The 21,983-nt window shown below is 40.1% G+C and overlaps 1 protein-coding gene and 1 long non-coding RNA gene across 4 annotated transcripts in view; one reads left to right on the top strand and one right to left on the bottom strand.

Annotated features, from left to right (window-relative positions):
- Positions 1–21,057, bottom strand: part of BNC1 (basonuclin 1) — a 75,388-nt gene extending 54,331 nt beyond the window's left edge. The window contains exons 1-2 of one of the 2 annotated variants that reach the window (XM_027886995.1): positions 20,958–21,057; positions 3,541–3,603 (exon numbers count right to left, since the gene is read on the bottom strand). In XM_027886995.1, coding sequence (XP_027742796.1) covers positions 3,541–3,603; positions 20,958–21,008 — 114 coding nt within the window. In that variant the 5' untranslated portion in view covers positions 21,009–21,057. The remainder of the gene's footprint in view (positions 1–3,540; positions 3,604–20,957) is intronic. The other variant, XM_027886996.1, reaches the window with a different exon arrangement.
- The window catches only part of LOC114059028, a 27,332-nt gene continuing 26,249 nt past the window's right edge, over positions 20,901–21,983 (top strand). For both annotated transcript variants that reach the window (XR_003571577.1, XR_003571578.1), the window contains exons 1-2: positions 20,901–20,999; positions 21,573–21,688. This is a non-coding gene — a long non-coding RNA (uncharacterized LOC114059028). The remainder of the gene's footprint in view (positions 21,000–21,572; positions 21,689–21,983) is intronic.

The raw sequence follows: 21,983 nt of genomic DNA, 5'->3' as shown, positions 1-21,983 counted from the left end.
ATTAGATAGGGTAACATTAAATTAATTTTTCATTCGTAAGATATTCGTCATTTTTCTGCACTACATGCTATAGAAGTATTCACTGCTCATTTTTTGGGGGGGATTAATATGGAGAGAACAAACTATGAGCTCTTCAGGCTTTACCCCAAGTCACAGAATCACAGAACACATCGAGTTGGAGGGAACCCACAAGGAGCACCAAGTCCAAGTGTGTGGACATGAGTGAGCACAGCAGTTGCACTGCTGTGACCCTGCTACCAGCTCATGCTCCTGAAGGAAATAAGAAATTCTGCAGAACAACAGAAGTGTATTGATTGAGGTAAGTTCACACTTTTTTTTTTTTTGCAAAAATAACTGTTATTAAAGAGTTAAGCCACTGTATGTGTGGGCGAACTGCTTTCTGTAATTGCTATCTATCTACAGATCTTGAGAGAGATGTTGATCTCCTGAAATGAAGGGTGCAGACGCAAGTCTTTTTAAACCAATAAAAATACCAACATTTAAGTGGGGTTTTGGCCATAGATCCTTTGTATGCAAATCCCTCAGATCAGATTGAAAATTAAAGACTTCTCTTTGGACAAAAACATTGTCATTTGAACTTGGGAAAATACACGGCTGCCAACAGAAATCTAAACCCTATTTGACAAAGTGCCTCACTTTCCCATCAGAGTCTCATTACATGATTTTTATTTGGAATGTACATATATTAATATAAAACAATGATCACGGCTGTCATTTCCTACTTCTTTGGAATAAGCCATTCTGTAGCACTATGTATGTTATATCCACCACCGAAATCCTCTGGCTTTCCACTGCGAAAAATCTCTCTCCAACTATTAGGAAAAAAAAAAAAAAATTCTAAAACTTGGCCCTCTCACATCCCAATCAAAACATGCTGATGTGTGTACACAAGTTCAGAATTATTTCAGATGGCTGTGAATTATCCTAAATAAATATTTTTAACGGTCTGCCCTAGTTGTGGGTGTCAAACACTATTTCTACATTGCAGTAGAATAACTATTTAGAAAGAAGTTAAAGACTGAAAACTAGACCTGACTGCTGAGAGTGTTGGAACTTCTCTTAGTGCTCTGTTTTCCAGAGCTTTCCCTGTGTGGAGCACCTTATTCAATACAACTTTAGTGCAATACATACACACCTCACAGCTTATATTCAGTGTGACCACACATTTTCCTTTGGGCTTGACCCTGCAAAACTTTTTTCTTAATGAGTAACCTCCTCTCACAAAAGGTGCATCAAGGAGATCTGCACTTAAGTAGGAAAAATACTTCTGAGGATGGAATTAGAGCATGAGAGCCAAGCAAACAGCTGGTGGGCTTACTCCTGCAAAGTATCTGCTGGCCCATGGACTCCCCATGGATGTTGGCTCATGTCAAACCTGCACAGCAGAGCATGGGCAGGGTGCTGACTCAAACCCAACGATTTCACAGAGCTCTGCAGACCTCTCTGCAGGGACCAGTTGAAGCCTGGAAGCAGTAAAGTCACATTTGCATTGAGTCTTCCTCCCAGGGCTTGAGGCAGGACAAAACTATGCAAGGTTAGCTATGCCACTTCCCCAAAGCAAATCAGCCCTAAACTGGTTCAGGCAGTGCCAAATATCAAGGAGCAGTATATTGGTATTCAAATTTAGATTTTATCTGTGTATAACTGTGCAGAATTTTGTAACTTTGCTGTAAGTGGTCCTTGTACACGCCAGAACATAAAGTAGATTTGGCATCTCTGGATTATAGATTGGTGCCTGCAGCTTGCAATTCCAGGGTTTGCTTTGAAGCTTCAGCTTTTTTCCCTTGCAGTGGTTTGACAATGGTCATGAGTCAGCGTATTCAACACGCTGAGGTTGAGATGGCTTTTCTTTATCATTTGGAACTGAAGGAAAACAAGCAACAAGGACTTTTTCTAGCCCTTTCTGTCACATTAATGGGCCGGTTAGATTTTACAGCCCTTGTCCTCTTCAGAGGACACAAACTAACTCCTGCTCCTTCCTTGCACCCCAAGAGGAGTGTTACACTCAGATATAAATATGTCTCATTTTTCATCCCACCAGAACTATGAAAGTAGACAGAAGATGGAGCAACACTTGTGCTTCCCAGGAATGTCAGACAGTATTCAAACAACACTCAGCAAAACCACCCTGAGGTGCATTTGCTCCATATTGTTCCCAGCACCAGACAGATCCCGAAATTAACTGTGATCCACTATTTCATTGAACCTGAACATGAGGTCAGTGGGAGTTGTCAGGAACAGCCTACCTACATTTGTAAAAGGAAATATTTCCTTTTCTCTAATATTTCTTATCTATCCTACCTGTAGACATAACATTTGTTACAGGGTCAATCAATTAATTAGAATATTTCTCTTAAATTAACTCACTGACTGGAATCTACTAATTTCCCAAATACTTTACATGTTACTCTTTAGATTTAGTGGCTGTTACTCTTCAGACTTTTTATCCCTCCACAATGATCTAGCTGTGCTTTGTAGTTTCCTGACTATAATTTACTCCAAAAAGGGCAAGCTCTCCCCAAGTGTAATTAATGACAACTTGATTTGTGTGCAACTGGTCTAGTACAGACTATTGGATTTTTTCACTTCAAACAGTCACAACTGCAAAGATGAACATACTGCAACTTTCAGAAGAGTCCATTTATGCTATTGCATTAATTGCTATGAATGAAGCTGTGAATTTACTGGGTTATTTTAGGGGAACCTTCTACACTTTTGAATGCTAGGGCTGCAGTTAGGCCAAAATATATTCTAGTGTTTCTGATAAATTATTTGCATTCTCATGCACATACTGTTCCTACAAAATGTCAAAATTGCATTGCAGGAAGCATAAAACTGTCCCTCTTCCTTTGAAACTCTCTTGTAACTAGAAAGAGTCCGTGGCAGGAGACAATTCTGGGAGCAGTTAATGGTTTTGGGGCTTTTACTGTGTTCTTAGGGATCAGTGTTTCAATTGACTTGCATTTCACTTAAGCCTTTGCAATGTCCTTCACGATCGAACTGCAAACCGAGTCCTCACAGCTATGCTGGTCCCACAGCCAGCCAAGCTATCCCAGCTTTGATAGAAAAGTCATTTTTTCTTCACATACTAGGATGAGGTACAAGTTTTGAAGTCAAAGTATTATTCGAGAGATGCCAAAATTGACTTCACTCCCTGCTGAATGCCGACCCTCCAGGTACATTCAGCAACTGCTGTAACTAAACGCAACTGGCCGTAGTTGGCACGCCCTGACACTACATTTGTTCAAACAGATATTCCACGTAGACTGATGCCAGAACACACGCATGTTCCAACAGGGAAGGCTGGGAAACATCAGGTTGTGACAGCTGGCTTTAAAATAAAAACTGTCCAATGAAATATATGAAAACATAAACAAGAGGACTCTTGTTAGCCCAGGGAATTCAGTCATTTTCTCAAGGCTAGTTTTAACTTTGCTATGTTTATCAAATTTATAACTTTAAAGCATACAGAGTTCCACCTACTTTTAAAGTGAACAACTGAGTACAATTGAGGAATACCTTCTGTGCAGAGAAACAGAAGATAGCATCTCTCAGCTTCTCCATTACTTTAATCACTATAACCTGCAGAAAGCAAGTAAAGAGGTCATCAAAATGCTGTGCCAGTGTTTTGGGTTCATGTCATAAATCCAGAATCAGGAACTTCAAGGTCAAAGTGCTGTATTTCTGCTTTTCTCACAGGTATCTCCTTGTATAAACCAGAGAAAGTACAAGCTGTGCAGTCATTCACAGTTCTTGAACCACAAGACAGTAAAAAATTTAATGAAGAGCTGCAATTTCTAGAAATAATTCACCTGCAGATAACTTAGAGTGCAACTGCTCATGTGATGCAGAAGGGTCCACAAGTCCAGTTGCTTTCACTCTGGAAATCTTTTCTATTCACTAATAAGAAAAAGAAAAAGTCAGGTTGCTTGAAAGCTCCTGAAAGTGCAATCAACTGCAGTTGGGAAACCCTTTACACTCCTACAGACCTCTTCAGGAATGAAAAAGGGCTCAGTCAGGCCTCCAGTTTTCCAAGGATCTCATTTCAGCCTGTGACATGAACCAGGTCTTTCCAGGGAATACCTACACACCATTCTTCATTTTGCAGTACCTTCCCTGCTATTTAGTAATTAAAAGTAATGCTCTAATTTCTATTAGATGACAAAATTACTTTGAAATTTTTCTCTTGAACTTAATCTTCCCTGTGTACCTTGTCAATGACGGAGTGCTACAAAAATCCCCAAACAGGCTCTTCCCCTGGGGTGTAAAAGACCAAAGGAAAAAACCCACCAAATGTGCTTACGTCTTCGAATAAATAATTATGGCAAAAGGACACTCTTAGGCTTAAGCAGAACAGTAGATTCAAGGGATAAAATTATATAAATTACAGTCGTTTTGTGATTATTTCTGTTTAAAGGTGGAGCTCCTCTGGAAAAGAGGGTGATCATTCAAAGAAAGAATTGAGAGACAACTCTGCATAATTATTTTTTCCTGTCTTATAAGCCCCTTTAGTCCTCATTTTTCCAGTCATGAAATGTCTATTTCATAATTTTTTTCATGTGACATGCAAGAGTGCTTTGTCTTGCCTTGCAGCATCATTCTAAATGAACCACCCAACACTATTTGATTCTTCATCTTAAACAAGAAATATATGCATCTCAGACTTCTTCAGCCCACAGAAAAACTCATTACACAGTACCCTGCTAAACTTGATCCAGAGAAGTAGATAAAAGTCATTACCTCCTGTCTGTCCCATGCCAGTTATCCCTATTTCCCTGCTGTCATCTCCTCCACTTACATTCTGAAAACACAAATATCTAATTTAGGGAGGTTACATTACATAATTTTTTGGTAAATATAAGGGGATCTTGAGAAAAAACTTCACCAGGAATCTCAAAGGAAAACCTATTGTTTGTGAGTTTTGATAAGGGTAAGTCACACAAACTGTCCGTTTGAAGTATATAAATGATTTGTATCTTTGGAAGAAAAAACCCTATGTCCTAGCTAAGAATTTAGTGAATTAATTGACCCAAAATAATACTCTTTCTATTAAATGTTAAAATTTCTTCTAATATGTACCTTATCAGATTGCAAGCTCTGTTCTTTATACACAAACAGGTGTATCTGTGTCCTGTAGATACGATGATAGTCTACTGGAGAAGTTACAGGTTATGGTTAGAAGTGACAAGAATGCCTTCCCAGAGAAAAATGCAGCTGCAGCTGTGCATGTATGAGGGGTAAGAATGGGGTAAATGGTTGGGTTTGGTTTATCCACTTAATAGGCTTGAGGGCAAACGTTTTCTGTTTGGTCTGAGCCCACAACAGCTCCTGTTCTCCCTGGCATGGTGAACAGCTCTGGATCTGCTGCACAGGGACTCAGGCAGGCTGGGCCTAAACTGCTCTTCCCTTCTGTGTCCTGAAGTCCCATGGAAAGGCACAGAGCAGAGGATGGATGCAGGATTTCCCCCAGGGATACTGTAGACCACAGGAAGCCCTGTGGGAGGCTCCCAGGTGGTGAGAGAGCTGGCTACAGAACCCCCTTTACATCTGCAAAAGACAGTCCCTGTCCAAAAATCCTTCTCTGCAATAAACCATGGGATACAGCAATTCCCAGCTCCTGATTTACATCAATACAGCTTTGGTGACAATGGAGATACCTGACTTCAAAACTGAGTGCTTTGACAGAAGATCTTTACTATAAGTAAAGTAAGATAGATGTTACATTTTATGCTGCCACTGTAGAGTGTATTCACTAAACAGTACATTCAGAAAACCTAATTCAAAAACGGTTTAACTTTGAAGTAGTACCAATTACACTGCAAATATGCAATTACTAGAGATCTGTTGCTACAAACTGTAAACTTCCTTTTAAATAGTATTTGTTAATGTATATTATACAATAACCAATATCTATATAAATATTTTAAATTAAATCAGACATCATAGAATCAAACTTTTTATGCTTTGAACTGCAAAACCATGGCATGGTTTTGTCATTGTTACAGCAGAGCCAGTCTGGTATTTCAGATCAAACACGGTATGTAGTCCAGATGTGTTAGCTGTCACTCTGTGAGTAAACACTTCTGATGGACAGTGTGTTAACAACAGATTATTACTCATGATGTTGCATGATGGTTACAAAAAGTTAGCCTGAGTGTCAGAGATAACACCAGTGAGAACTGCTGGTGGAAGTGATGCAGACTGGTATGTTTACAGTGATTTCTGTCATGTACCTCCCCCATTTATTCCTCATGGGAGAATCAAGTACGACTTGAACACTTCCCCACAGGGACTGTGGTGGAAGAATGGAGCTATTTGATCTGAGGGGCAGGACTCATACTAAATATTAAATTCATAATTGTGCAGTTAAACCATTTAATACATGCAGGTCTGCCTGAAGTGCTAAGCACATTATTTTACGTTGTCATTTATGTGCCCTTTTAAGAGGATACTTGTGAGGTGTCTTAGATTAACAGATGTTAAATGACAAAATGTTTATCAGTCCATACAACAAAGGCAGTACAAGCAATAGTATCTGTAATTTAAGTTTCTCTGTGTGTAGGCAGACCTCAGTCTGGGCCAGAAGTGACTCTTTCAAGACAGGGTCACCATTTATCTTCTATAAACATTCAACCATCAGATTCCCTTCTGTCAAAGGGAGAAGGGGAATCCAAGTGCTAACAAGGTACTGTGCCTTTGTATCCTCGGCATGCCTCTAGAAAAACAGGACGGAGGGACAGGGCATGGCACGCAGATCTGCAAATTCCAGCGATCGTGCAGTAGGCACCTTCTGTTCTGCATGTACAGCCCAAACAAAACCAGCTCTGTTAGACCTGGGCTGGCTTCATGTGAGGTCAAGCCTGGTTGTGCCTGCACTTTGCTCCTTCAGCTGGAAGCAGCGGCAGCAGAAGCTTTGCTGGCAGTGGCAAAGGTTTATAACAAGTGATAGAAATGCCAAGGCAAAGGTCAGTAGTCCTGGCTAGGTATGAAAGGCCTGTTTTCTCTGGTCTGGTTAGACCTGAGTTAACCGAGAACCATCAGCAGAGATCCCTAAGCTGCCCTCATGGTCATGTTTCTGGCTGCTGAGCCATTTCAAAATACCTTTCCCCCCCCCCACACTTGTTAAGATGTGACTGTTCTGATACTCTGCTCCACTTGTCATCCTGACAACTGGAAATAACAAGCAGTATCTCATGTGCAATTATGTGCCTGCCAAAGACCTGGAGTCCCAAGGCTAGATGTGTTACACCATCGAGAATTACAGGTGATTATATAAAGAATTGCACATTCATATGCTAACAAGTATCATGAGACACGCATGAGAAGAGAAGATGACACTAGTCTGTTTTCCTCACCCTTATCTGTCACTATACAATGTAAAATCTGAGTGGCAGGATTCAGCATCCTTGGGACCACCCAGCAGCTCAGGCTACTTGGATCTGATGTAAGATCACAATCCAAATTCTTAAGGAGTACTTTTATTTTTCTTCAATCCAACAACTCACAGAAAAGATAAAGTTGTGCATGAAACGTGGTTAAGGAAACTGATCCTTTTTTTTTTTTTTGCTTAAGAGATGTTTCCTAGAACAAAATGAGACTTGGAAATTTTAAGCCACTTTCAGTATTATTGTACACAAAACAAAAAAACCATAAACGTACCCAGCTATTCCATCTCAGAAAACACAAACTCCCTACACGTTACAAATACTTTTAAAATTTATTATGCCACTCTATCACCTCAGGCTAATCTTCACAATATCACTGCCTCCAATTGAACCACAGTGATTTATGCCAACTGTAGAGATAGTTAGTCCATCCTCAATGCCACAAGTTATAGTTCTCAGATTTTTCCAAAATAGTAACAGATTTAGAAAACTGCAGGAAGCATAAAGTCCACTGCCTAGCATACTAGGGATTAATTTTATTCTTAAAAATTGCAGCAATGTATGCTTCTGGTTATGGAGGTGTGCCAGCAGTGCTACAATTAGGATTGTGCTGTCACTTCAATTATAAACTCAATTTTTTGAGGGTTTACTAAAACTCCAGATTAAAAAGAAAAGTTTGCTGCAGGCTGAAATGTTTTGTACGAGATCTCAGCCAGGGGATAACTTGTTTCCAACACTCTGAAAAAAAATTAATCAGGTGCTTCAAATGTTAGAATTTAAATATGTTTGAAGAGAAAAAAAACATTAAAAAAAGAACATTTAGTTATGAATTCTCAGTGCAAAGCAAGTTGCTTCCCGGTTCCTATCAGAAAGACTATGCAAAAACATGGCTGCAGATTATGCAAGTACAGAAGAGGAATAAGGATGACAAAATCCCAAATGTTCGAATGTTTGGGTGCTTGGTGTTGTATTTGTTTTTTTCTTTTTTAACAAGCAACAAGCAATTTTGCAGCTGGGATTGGCCAGATTAAAAGAAGAAACCTATGCAACTGTAAGAATGGAGGAACAAACCACCCTTTCTAGAAGGGAAAAGTAGGGCAAAGACCACAAGGACAACACAGCCTTCCCTCACTTGAGTGAGGGGTGAGCCAGAGGTGTGACACTTTTCACATGTGCGCACTGTGTGCCACGGTGCTGACAGCGAGTGTCAACACTCCTCAGGCTAAGCTTAGACCAAAAATAATGTAATGGAAGATGTACAAAGCTGAGTGTGGGCTGCAAAATTGGAGTGAGCAGGCAGTTTTATACTGCCACGATTATCTTGCCATGAGTATCTGAAAACACTGCACCTGAATACATCCCAGCTAAATCTGCATCCTCACTCCTGACTGCAGTGTGGGCACACAGTCCAAGCTGAAGACCATGAGTTACAAAGAGAAATGGTATCACACATTGCATAGTCGTGGTTTCTTCATTCTGCCCTTAGTCTCCTCTACAAACACTTCTGACAGAGAAGGGATATCTTTTGCCCTGGAAATTTATTCCTTGATCTCTGATGCTGGCAGGCTGGTGACACTGACACCTCTTTGCTATTGAAAGCACTATAAAACATATCCACGCAATACAAACAGACCCTTGTTTCTGCATCTCTTGCAGTTTAGAAAAATCCAGGTCCCACACATTCATTTTTGCCAAACTGGCAGTTGCTAGGAAGCAAAAGAAAAATGCTGGCAATGGTTCTGTGAGACTGGGGAACATGCAGGCAGTTTTCCTGCAGCACAGGAAACAGAAAGGAATTTTCAAGTGACTTTCCAGGCCAGAGACATCCAAGGATGTCTACTAATAAGGAAACCAAAGTAACTTCAAGGGGATGATGGGGATGGGCCAAACATCATAATGATAGAGCTTTTGTAATGAATTTAAATTGGACACTTTGATTTACTCACCAACTGTATCTGAAGTGACTACAGAGGCAGAGCAGTTAGTTAAACATTGGTAGCCAGCACACCCAACACTGCACAGCAGAAACAAGCTTTTAAAGGGGAAGTAGCCAGCCTGAGCTGAAATACAGAGATAAATTGCAACTTTTCAATTAAAGGCTCCCTTAATACATGAGAAACAGTTTAAAAACTGCTCAGAAAACAAACCAATGCTACACTGCTGACAGTGTAAAGTAGTACTTTCTCTTCTTACAGAGAGGGAAATGGCACCAAGCAGAGCCTTTCAGAAACCTGCAAGGTTAAAGATACACCAATAAATGGAGAGGTCAAAAGCCTATTTTTACAGAGCACCAAGCCTAGCTATTTATTGCTTTGTACTTTTGGGAGAGGGGGTTGTAAAAAAAGACACAAGATCAAACAACTGTATTGACTGCTGTTTTCTGAAATATTCTTCTCATACAACAATGAAAAATTGCATGGGCAACTGCACTGGGGAGTAAGTGAAGTGCAACAGGATTTTGCCCGCTAAAACCAAGAGCAATGTATCACAGAGGGGAATTCTTGTAACATAAAATATACAACTTAAACATAGACAAAATTATTCTAACTTCCCATTATATATACGCAGTACACAATGTACTTTGATCACACCATACAGTAACTGATTATACCCAGCCCTCTACCAGCAGGAGCCTTCACTCCAGCTGTCTGATTCTTGCAAGAAGGTCCATCAGGGCTCTCAAAGACAACCACAAGCTTCACACTCTGCAACAGATGAGATTTTGCTCAGGGTGTTTAAGGATCTGCAGAGTTATTTTCCCCCCCTCTCCACTTCCTCCATAGTGCTCATTTATAGTAAAATAGGGAAAATGCTGTTGGCAAGAAGATATAAGAATGATTTCCTTCTCCTGCTACTTTGATGATTCCCCTTAGGGGACACAGAACAAAGAAAATCAACACTGGCGGTAGCGGGAAAGATCCAAAAGTCTCTTTTAGGGCAAAGGACACAGGTTGTGAAACAGCTTTTCTTCTGCATCTCTTCAGTACAATTCGGTTGTAAACTCCAGGTACCTCACTACACCTCCTTTCTTGTCGCTGCAGTGCCTGACGCCTCATGCAACAGGACACCACACAACCTCTACTGCTGACAAAACACACACACACACACAAAGAGCCATTCCCCCATCCCCCCAAATTAATGGAGAGTGAACTACAGAAGAAAATTGGGGGAATTTTCTTCCTTAAAGAAATACCAATATTGTCTCAAATTCAGTGATGTTTATAGAAATTCACCAAGAATTGCTGTCTCTAATGAAATCTACACATTTTTACACTACAAACATGGAATATCTTTCTTAATCTTAAACTGACAAACTAATGCAGGTCATTTTGCAAAAAAAAAAAGTAGCAAATATCTGAAGTACATGTTGTTTTCTTGTTATTCTTGACCAGAAGACACTGTCTAACACATGGTAAGCTAACTGGGGAAGCAAAGTGATTTGTGGAACCCCCAATCTCAGAGCTCTGTATTTGCCACACTTCAGGAAAACTAAAGCCTGGAAACTCAGAAGGCTGCTTGCTGGGCTTTCAGCTCCATCACCTGTATGCAGAAACACTGTACCACAGCTGACCTGTGAAACCCAGGATTATTTACCAGATACATTGTACAGCACAAGCCTCTTCCAAAAATGTAAGGAAAAATTGGTTTGGGAGCCGTCAGCCTTTTGAGTACCAACACCCCCAACACAACTCTGATTCAACTAATTACACCAGGAGAGGCCAGGCTGGGATGGAATATGCTGCACACAGTTCCTGATTCTTTTTGGTCCTCAGTGAGATGCACTGGCACAATTTAGAGTAGGCCTCCATAAGGTAAAAAATGGATAAAATATTTCTTAGCAATTTTCAGAACCAAAGATGCCTGATCCAAGACTTTTCACAAGTTTTGAGAAGAACCAAAGCTGACTAAAAGGCTGATCGATGCAACAGTGGTGACTCAGACACCCCACTTAATTTAGAGTGCTATAAACGCAGAATGAATAATTTAACTGGGAAACTCATGCCCTCATGTCTGTTTGTGTGTGTGCACATACACACAAGCATGTTTACACACATCAAAAATGAGTCCAAGACACAGGGCTACTTGACAAACAAAAGAATATTCATGTTTTGACAAAATACTACTTTGCTCTTACTGGCATGTAAGACCAGGCTGCACTAGGCATATTTTAGCAATAATGATCAAAGCACAGGCTTTCCCTGAAGATTAATGACTGGCTAAGAGGATAGTTTGAGGTCTGTTTACCCCAGCTGGTCCTTAATTCCCAGGAAAAGCATCTGCGAGGCTTATTATTGCCATAAACTTAAGATGGAGGGAGGGGTTTATGCTGTTTCAAATGATATGTACGACGACTTTTTAGAGACTTAATGTCTTGTATATTAGCCAGACTGCTTAACCCATCTCTTAAAGAACTATTCATCTTGAAAGTAAATAACTTCAAACTTCCGTGGCCGTGCATTCCATGTGAGCTCTGCAAACTCCTTTACAACCAATTCATTACCCCCCACCCACCTCTACGGTAAGTGAGGAAAGAGATACACAAGGATCATTTAACTCCTCATTGAAATACAGCTACATCTGGGTGGAGAATGAAAGCTATTTAACAGCACACGGGACTCCTACGTAATGTTTAGGACAGAAAGTAGAGAATATCATATTTACTTCAAACTGAAGAGGATTTAGCTACGCAGAAAGCAACTGCTTGACTGAACAGAAGCTAATGTGTAACACTCTTGGAAAATATGCATGTGGTTTTTCAGACAGATTGTGAATCTCTTATCCACACTCCTGAACAGCTACTCAAAGGAATAATTTCCCTGATTTAATGGAGGAACAGTTCCAGTTTGAGTAAGTAGTTTCCAACCTGAATCTTATTTATGACAGTGGTCACAAATGTCATGGGTCACCAGAAGTTCCCAAAAGCCAGCACTTAAGTTAGAAATCTTACTGCTTGAAATGCTATTCCTTAAAATATGTAGAATTCTCAGTTATGAACTTGCATCTTAAAATACAAAAAAAATCCGAACAGCAAAGACAAAATGCTAAGCTGACATTCACATCAAATTCTAAGGATTATTAATAGTAACTGGCCCAAAGAGGGTCTATAGATTTTAAGTTCTTGTAATGTGGCAACCGACTGACAGGTTAGATTCAAATCTTGAAGGTGTTTCATTTAATTGTATATACGTTAGCAATCATGTTTAGACTTGAGCTAGGCTATATACAATACTTTCCTGTATATTTTCCCACAGACATACTCTAAACAACAACAAAACAAGTTGTTTTTAGCATCATTATGAAAAAAAAAATAACTGGATGTTCCAAATTAGCATGTGATTCAAACAGTCTCTTTGCAAAGGATGAATAAGCCCAACAGGATTAATTTATTAAGACTCTAATGATCGAAAGGCTATTCACAGCTAGCAAAAATATTCATGGTCTTGAATGGGATTTGCCTAAGACAAACCTGCATCCTAAAAATATTTTACCTTTTCTTGCACAAATGAAGCTGCTTTGCTATGCAGAGCAAGATTTAGAAAAGTGTGCAACAGTTTTGCAACCAAAAAACACTTCGCTGCTTTCATCCTTCCCAATTTTCCACATCTATCATTCTGTTTTAAGAAGACAGATATAATAATTAAAACACTCTCAATTTAGGTCTCTAGATTCTTCATTATCAGTTTGTAAGGTAGTGAGTAGGCTAAGTAAAGAAAAACAACCCAGTGGAAGATGATGTAAAAACGTACTTCTAACTATTTATTCTCATTATCTGAAATAAAGCTCTTAAAAATGCATTAAACTTCCTCAAGTGCTGTTTCACTTTGGAAAGGTGTGATTTTAGAAAGATCCAAAGACTTTTGGGAAACCAAATTTCAATGTGTTTGAATTTATGTGTGTGTCTACATCCTTTCCTATAATTAAAAGGGCCTTCAAACCGTGAGCCCATGAGCTTTCTGCAGCTATTAGGAACGATCCTTCTCTCTGTGATAACTTTTAGCTTCTCCCAACATATCTCCCAAATGAAGGCACCCAGAAATGACAAAGCAGCTGATCTCATTTTTGCCAGTAGGTGTGATGCAAACCAGCAGAGCAGCCTGGTTGTTAGACACCCATAGCTTTATTTATCAGGAAAACCCTCCTTGGACATTGAGCAGGGCCACTGCCTGATCATCACAAGACACGAGTAAGAACCCCTAAGTATCTAAAGCATTGCCAGTCACACACACAACTGTGGAGACACCAAAGGCAGCAGCGGAACTCCCCTGGCACTTGCTTTCTCAGTTGTTAGTACTTTCGTGCACATAGCAGGGTGGCAGGGTAACAAAACTACAGCTTTTGTTTCTGAAAAATGCTGATTTTTGTTTTTATAAACATACCATGTTTATGAGAGATGCTGGGTAGGCTGACATTACATATTAGCACATCATTGTCTGATCTTGCAACTCATCACTTTGTTCATTTCCTGGTCTATGCATTTATAATGAATCTGTGTAGCTGCCTTTTCTTTTTTTTTTTTTTTTTTAATTTGGCCTTGTATAGCTGAGCCATTTTCCCTGGCTTCAGATTCCCTCCAGATGTCCTGACTAGTCCAAATCTATATAATTTTGTGAGAGAATATCTATGATATTGTGATGCTCTTTTTTTGGAATTACTTTTTTGTTTTTCCATTTTTACTATGGATATATTATTTAATAAAGTCTATTGGCTTTATATTCCACTATTCCAGACTTCTTCAGACGGATGAACTCGGTACTCCATGAGAACACGAGAAGGCAAAGATAAGATTATACAGAGATCCCAACAATATAACCGAAATAAAATGACCTGGTAATCCAAACAAGATTCAGACAGCAAAGATATTCAGAAAGATAACCCACTGAGTAACACATATTTGATACCTAAGTCTTCACCTTCAGCTTCTATTACATCAGGTGTATCACCCAGATCTGTAGAAAGTTAATACAAAGTGATGCCAAGACAGACTCCACTGTTCAAAGAAAGGTACCAGAAAAGCAACGACTTCACTGCTTTGAAGCAGGTTAGTGTGGGATCCCAACACAATTCAGGCTGCAGAACTTCTTAGGGAATATGATGCCAGCAACGTTTCAAACCACAATCCTACCCTAAATTTCAGAAATTACTGCAACTTTCTAAACACATTTGACAAAGCATCTTTAAACCCCGTAGTTTCACAGATGTTCCTGGGTGTACAAACTGATTTGTAGTGTTTTTATTGTACATCCGTGTGTGTTTAGATGAAAACAACTACCTAAGTTGTCAGTGTGAGTAACAATCTGTGGCAAAAAAATTTCAATTTAAAGGTCCTCAGTAACAGCACAACCCTACTTCTGTTCTTTAAAATAACTGCAAACTCAACAAATCAGATCACAAAAAAACCCCAAAACCAAAAATCTGAGACAATGAGGGAAAAAATTATATAAATATGGCTTTAAACATACTGATTTACATAATAAACACAGTACTTTAAAAACCTAATTGTGCTTTTTCCTCAACAAGAATTTAGCACTGCTCTTGCTCCACAGTCAATACGAGTTTATTAGAACAATAAAGAAAGCAGGAACAGTTCTTCAGGTTCTGTTACAGGATTTCTCCCAATACAAATAAACACAATTGCATCTTTGACTTCAGCACAAATACCCTTTATTCCTAGAAATGTCATTTATACCTGAATCCAACAAAATACATTTTCCAATTTGGAACTTATTTCTTATTAATCAGGCTTCTATTTCTGCCTCAACTGGCTAAGTTACAACTTATTCAAGCCTAGATATCCCACTGAGCTCTCAGATATTTTTAAAGCAAGCACTGTTTTAGAAAACCGAATTGCAGAGAGCAGTTTAATTTAGTTTGAAAATACATGACTTTTATTGAAAATAATGGAATTATCATCCAATCAAATAATATATACGTCCAAAACAATAGAACTTTACCTGTGAGACTTTATATATCGTGCTATATCAGAATTTTTTAGATACCACATACAGTAACAGTTAAGCACTAACAGCTTCTGTGACTGTGACATCTGTATTCTACCACTGTGAAAGCACAATCTTATTTATGATTATGCTTTAAGAGAGTGAAAAAAGCAAAACAATTTTTGCAACAAACTTATTTCACTCAGTTAAGAGTTATTCTATGGGGATATTTTGACAAAAATCCACAGTATTCATTTTGATCCAACTACTGTAATTATAGAATATTTATCTGTGTGAGGATAGAAGAACATAAGGAATAAAAATCAATTTTATTATGAAAAATTGAAGGTAAACCTATTCTAAAACTTAGCTTCTTACTGCTGTCAATTTCAAAAGGATGCCAAACCCTGAGCATAATACACTTACATTTGGTCTCTGTTAATTCATCAGTTCTTTATCCAAACAGTCTTTACTAAAGACAGTTAATTCACTACTTCGTTCATCTACTGTGCCTGTTATATTTATTTGCAAATGAAGGACCAGAAAGTACATTTATTTAACGTTATTTACAAGCACCTTCAGCGTGCTTCCAGTGTAATATATCACCAGCGCAGTCTTTGATTTAATTGTTGCCGTCACTCATTCCTGTGCACTAACACATGTAGGAGTTCCAAACGCCAAAATACTCCTGCCTTTTTTCTGTGCTACATACCAGATTTTGTAACCTGTGTCAAGCTACCTCCAATGCTTACAACTTGTGAACAGAGGCCAACAATGAGCCTCCCCAGACACTAAATCATAATCTTCATGTTTTTCGTATTTCACATTCTAGCCACAGTTTCAACATCCATACCCCGTGACATTAGGGAAGGATAAATCAAGCAGGATGACAGCTCCCTTGTAGAGACTGGTACGGCCCTGGGATCTGCCACACCCAACACCCACAGCTTCTGCCAGATGTCTCCAAGAGTTTTGCGGTGTTAACCCCTTCAGGAGTAACTGAGGGCTTTGTGCTGAACCTTTCCTAAGTAACTGCTCTTTTCTTTTTTTGTACAAAGAGAGAAAAATGCGACATACCCTTAAACCAGAAACTTTTGACTAACTAAAAGATAGTGGCCTATCAGTGACAATTAGCAAATGAGTCCTTTTATTTCCTTAAAAACAGGAATTAAAAGTTAAGAGTTCACATTATACAACATTCCTTCTTTCACACCATGCTGTGGTCCCATGTGTTTATCTTAAAATTTCTAAACAGTTTTATGTTCACCTCTTCAGACCTAGGACTCCGCTTTACCTTCTTGGAATCAGAATGCCCATTAACTGCCCTTCAGCCAAACAGACTATTCAGGCCTTAAATCAACAGGATTTCTAATCCAAAATCCGTACGATAAACTCCACAACTGCTTCTCTGGGTTTGATCTGCCCCAGGGACATAAATTTGCATGCAATTTCTAAGTTTTGTGAATAGTCCCGGGGCTTAAAGTTGCACATATGCTTAAGTACTTTGTTCACTCTGGGTCTAAACCAGCTACTTTAAAATGAAAACAGAAGCCATGCAAAGAATAACATAGTTAAAAATAATTTTCCTCTGTAAATATTGTACCCAAGGAAAAAAATGTAACAGAATAAACATACTGATTCCTAAAAGCATGTACTGACCCAACAGAAGGTAAACAGCAGCCTAAAATCATCAGTAAGTATCAATGCATGCCACAAAAGGGCAAAGTCAAATTTATTTTTAAAAAAAAGAAAGAAATGGGAACTTTATCCAAGATTATTTGTTCCCTAGTGCAGGTAAAAGTATCTGTGGATATAAACAGCAACTGGTCACGGCTTTCAGAGTAAGACTGGCCCTTATTCTTCACCAAGTATATTCTGTGGATTTGAAAGCAGCTATTTAGGCAGTTTCATTTGTCTCTCCTTTGCAAAATGTGTTCGTGTCTCCAGTTTCTGTGTGGCTTTTCACAAATAGGTAACCCAGTAAAAAAATAACTCAAGGCTAGCGCTGTTGACAAGGGTACTCATGACTACTGCACTTCCTAAAACTACTTCTGATTTGCTTTTCAATGGTTTAGGATTCAAGTTGAGCATCAGTATTTCTTTAAACACCTTAAAGAACAAAGAAACTACATGAAAGTAATATACTTATTTCAGCTCTCACTGAAAATAAATGTACAATAATCAGGGTTGAACTTGGACAGAAAAAAATCAACATGCCTGCAACTACGTTTCATTTGGTGAACATGGCACTAAAGTAACTATCCATAGTTCACAGGAAAAACTCAAATACACTTCTTATAATTTAAAAGAATTGCTCATAAATATCAACACTGATGGGCTAAGGATTTGTTCTCATATACAAACTTTTCAAGACAGAAAATTAATGTTTCTTGAGAAGGATTTTTCCCTCCAGTTTGTTCTTTATACACGTGCTCTATGAGTTAAAGGGTTAAGTAACCATTATATTCTAAAGAGCAAACTGTTTGCCTTAGGGCCATCTCCTCCTTACTCCTGATGAATTGCCTGACACTCCATGTATCACACATTACTTTTCACTAGGAAGCAGCATTTGGTTCCAGTCATGGTGTAAGAACTGACTTTGGAACTATGAAGCAATAAGGGAAAGACCAAAAAAACTGAAATACATCATTGTCTACTAAACAGTCTGTACTTTAATTGTGATGCATAAATTTATAAATATGTTTGTTTGTACTCACAAAAGGGGCAAGAAGTATATACAAAGAAATTTTATGCATATTAAGATGAATAAAAGACCAACTGTGAGAATCTGAGTGACACTTTTCCTGACTAGAATGAAAGAAATGCTGATGTTCCTGAGGGCTTTGCACCAGAAGTGTTGCATGTAAGCTGAACACATGCACCCAAACCCCTGGCTCAACTCCCTCTGTGATCTGAGGAAAACCCGATTGCAAGACACCAGGGGTTCCACGCACAGCTCCCACTGTCAGTGCTTCACACCTCTGAATGATCAGTGCACCTTCCTCCCTCTCTTCTGTGGATGGGAAAATGAATTCTTCCTCACCACAATGGTACAGCAAGGGTGAATTCATACACATTTATGAAGCAGTAGAGATGGGAGAAACTCTGGACTGTGGGGGTATGCAAGGACTGAGCATAAATTTTAATCAAAATACTACTGTTAGATGAAGGAAGTGGCCATTGTAAAAACAGGTGCCATAACAGAGAGGAGAATACATGCCTGTTTTGAACACACTGCATGGAAGAAAAATAAAATTGTTTCTGCAAATTCCCCCCCTCTGTGGAATAAAGAAGCATGCTTAGGTGACAGATCTGAGGGGAGACAGGAAGGACAGGAATAGATGGGGGCCAATGCAGAAGGGTATAGAGCTCAGGAATGGAGATTTCTCAAACAACATTTGTCAGCAAACAGCTACAAAATCCATTTACAAAACAAAGGTCTGATCCCTCTTCAGTTGCTTAACTTAACAGTCTGTTTAATATTACCAATAAGCCCAGCAAGGTGAAGATTCAATGTGTGAAGTTCCTTTGACAGGCTCTGCCCTTTGAACCCTGTCATATTGCCATGAACGTGGCTCTATGAGTTTTACTGCAGTTTTTTGCTTAAATGATAAATAACATCAAAACACATGTTGAAAAAAACCCCAAAACCAGGCTGCAAAGTTGGATAAGAAATGCCAAACCGCTTGCAAGTACGTGTGCACCACAGCTGAGTTTTATGTCTTGCAGTATGACTATCCAGTTATTTCATTAAAGAGGACAAAAGGCACAGCAAAGATGCCCAATAAGTCAGCATTGTCCTCTATGTGTGCTGAGTGAACCATACGCCTGCAAGGCACATAATGAGAAATAACTAAATAAATACCATAATACAGAGGGTGACAGACTCAGATTGTCCAGGCAAACACCATTTCTAACGCAAGAATGTGGTTTTTTTCTCTTTTCCCTTCCCTCAAACGCACAACTTTCTACATCAGCAAGACAGTCACATATTTGGGATGGTCTCCGGCATTCATAAAATGTTCAAAACTTACATCCAGCTTTCCTTCCCACCTAAGAATTCCCTTCATTGAAGACTTCCAAAGCTATCTTTGGTATCTTGACTTTGAACAACGGACTTTTCTGATTTATCTGTCATAGGTTCTTGTCCAGCTTTAAGTTTGCACACATAGCCGACAGACTGTTTTGTGAGCTAAAATCCTTAAATCCTGCACATTTGTGTTTTTGATTTGGTATCCCAAATGGAATTAATACCAGTACTATTTATCTAATTACAATGGCTTAAAAATAGTGGAAAGGATGAAAAAAAACGAGAATGAGAATAGTAACAGTCAGTCACTCAATAGCTGAGGAAGTATTTTATTCACTCCTTTATTCACATGAGACGATAAGAGTCAGAGGATTGATTTTTTTGTTGTTGTTACCTTTTTTAAAATAGAAATATCCCTGCCAGATTAAAAAACACTTGCTGTTTCAAAACTGCTCTTCAAAGCAGACACACAGCAACTGAAAAAGTGACCAACTGAAGCATACATCAAATGACATTATGTAATTAAGACAATCTATTTCATCAATAAGCAGTTCAGTTTTTGAAGGCAGCACATGTGCTGATTTGGCTACAAGAAGAAGCGCAAAAAGTGTTCCAGGAACAAATACATTAGGACGTAAAGGAAAAAAAGGGATTAAAGCATTTTTGCACTTTCCTTGAGAGTTGCCTTTTTTGTTTGTAGAGATCCTTGTACAATAGAATAAGGTACATTCACCTATGAGTAATAAACACAGTCAGAAAGCTCAACCGGGTTCCAGACTCCTTCCTGGTAGTTGAGAAAGAAAAGGCACTCCCAAAACACAAGACGGGATGTTTGAATACAGAAGGAAAGCAACCTTAGACATTAACTCATAACACAAAAACACAGTGTTTGTGTAATTCATTGAAAACTCCAAATCTGAGAATTTACCTTAACTAGCAGAACGAGTAAAATCAAACTAGAGGGTCTTCCAGAAGGCTTCTGATAGCGAGCCTCTGATAACGCCATCAAGTTGTCAGTGACTTCGTGTATACACACATATATTTCAATATCTTCCTATGACCACAGAAACACTTCCCTTACTGCTATCAAAGGCTTTACAAGGTAGCAATTAACCACCATCTAAACGCGCAACGCCTAAGTGTGCTAATGGAAAAGGGCAAAGAATCGTGTCCTGTGGCAGTTACAAAATAGTAAACACACACAAAAACAAACAAACAAAAAACAACAAAGAAACAAACAAACAAAACTCGAAAAGTTAACGCCCGAAGCCGGCTCGTCCCTTTCCCGGACGGGGCAGCTCCCCGTGAGGCGCTGAGGGGCCGGGGCCGTGGCGGGGCCGCCCTCCCTCCCGCCCGCGCCCCTCGCGCTCCCGGGGCCGCCCCGGCCCCGCCGCCCCGCGAAGCCTTCGCGGCGCTGCCACGTGCGGCCGGCGGGGCGGTGCCGCCACAGAGCCGGGACAGAGCCCGGGCCCGGCTCCCTCAGGAGCGGGCGGCCGCCCGGAGGCTCCGGCGGCGCTTCTCGCCCTCCCAGCACCACGTAACCCCGAGGTCCCGAGGCCGCCCGCCCGGCGGGAAGGTACTCACGGATTCCATGCCCGACGGGGCCACGAAGCGCCCGACCCACGGGTCAGTCATGAGGTGGCCGGAGCCGGCGGCAGCGCCCGCCCTGCTCGGGAAGGGAGTGGTGCTGTCCCCCCGTTATTTAACGGCCGCCGCCCCGCGCCGGGGGCGGGTGACAGGCGGGTTTTGTCCCCTGCCACCCCCCGGGCCGCCCCCGCTCCACCCGCCGCACCTGGGCGCGCTTTGCAGCCCCCTCAGCTCGGGCCGCAGCGCGGGGTGCGGGCCGGGGAGCTGCTCCTCGGCCGGGCCCGGGGTGCCCTCGCCAGGCTGTGGGAGCCACTTCGGAGGCTCCACTTTGGAGGGTCCAGGCTTGGAGAAGGCCACGGCTCGGCTGCGATGAGGAGCGAAGTCTCTGGCAGGGAATGGCACCTGGGGGCGGCTCCGCAGAGCCCGCTGAGGGAACGTGCTCGGGCCCCTCTGGCAAGAGGTGGCCTTTTGCTGTCAGTGCATCTGCATAGAAAGAGTTTTTTAATAAAAAGTCTGAATTGGACTTCTGAGACGATGTAAAGTGGAAAGGATCCCACAGCGGTGTAAAACTTGGGCAAACGACAAGACAGCCTTTTTCTTCTCTTTTTCTAGAGGCTTCCACAGCTAAGAGGAGCCACCAGTGGTGTGAGGAACAGAAAATGGAGTTGTTGTCTGAATTCCATTATCTTCTCAAGAAGATATACTCATTTAGAAATAGTGACTCAGAGGTATGGGTCCTGTGGATCACTGTACATAAAACAGCGACTATTGCATGTTCATTGTGTGCCATATACAGAATATATTTGTCCATACTATATACACAAAACACAGGGAAAAAATATCTTAGCACCTTTTTGCCAAAATAATTAATTTGGGATAAAAAGTTCAGTTATAGAGTTTTGGAAGATCAGTGTAAATAGACAGGGTTACAGCTTTACAGTTCTATTATTTATTAAATAATATGTACTTAATATGCACCACTGTATATTATTTCATATAGCAACATAAAAATATAGTTAGGTC

This window comes from Empidonax traillii, unplaced genomic scaffold, assembly GCF_003031625.1.
Source record: "Empidonax traillii isolate 1590-97213 ecotype Southwest subspecies unplaced genomic scaffold, ASM303162v1 scaffold201:size1909950, whole genome shotgun sequence".
Lineage (NCBI taxonomy): Eukaryota > Metazoa > Chordata > Aves > Passeriformes > Tyrannidae > Empidonax > Empidonax traillii.
This window is presented reverse-complemented; position numbering and strand designations above follow the sequence as displayed.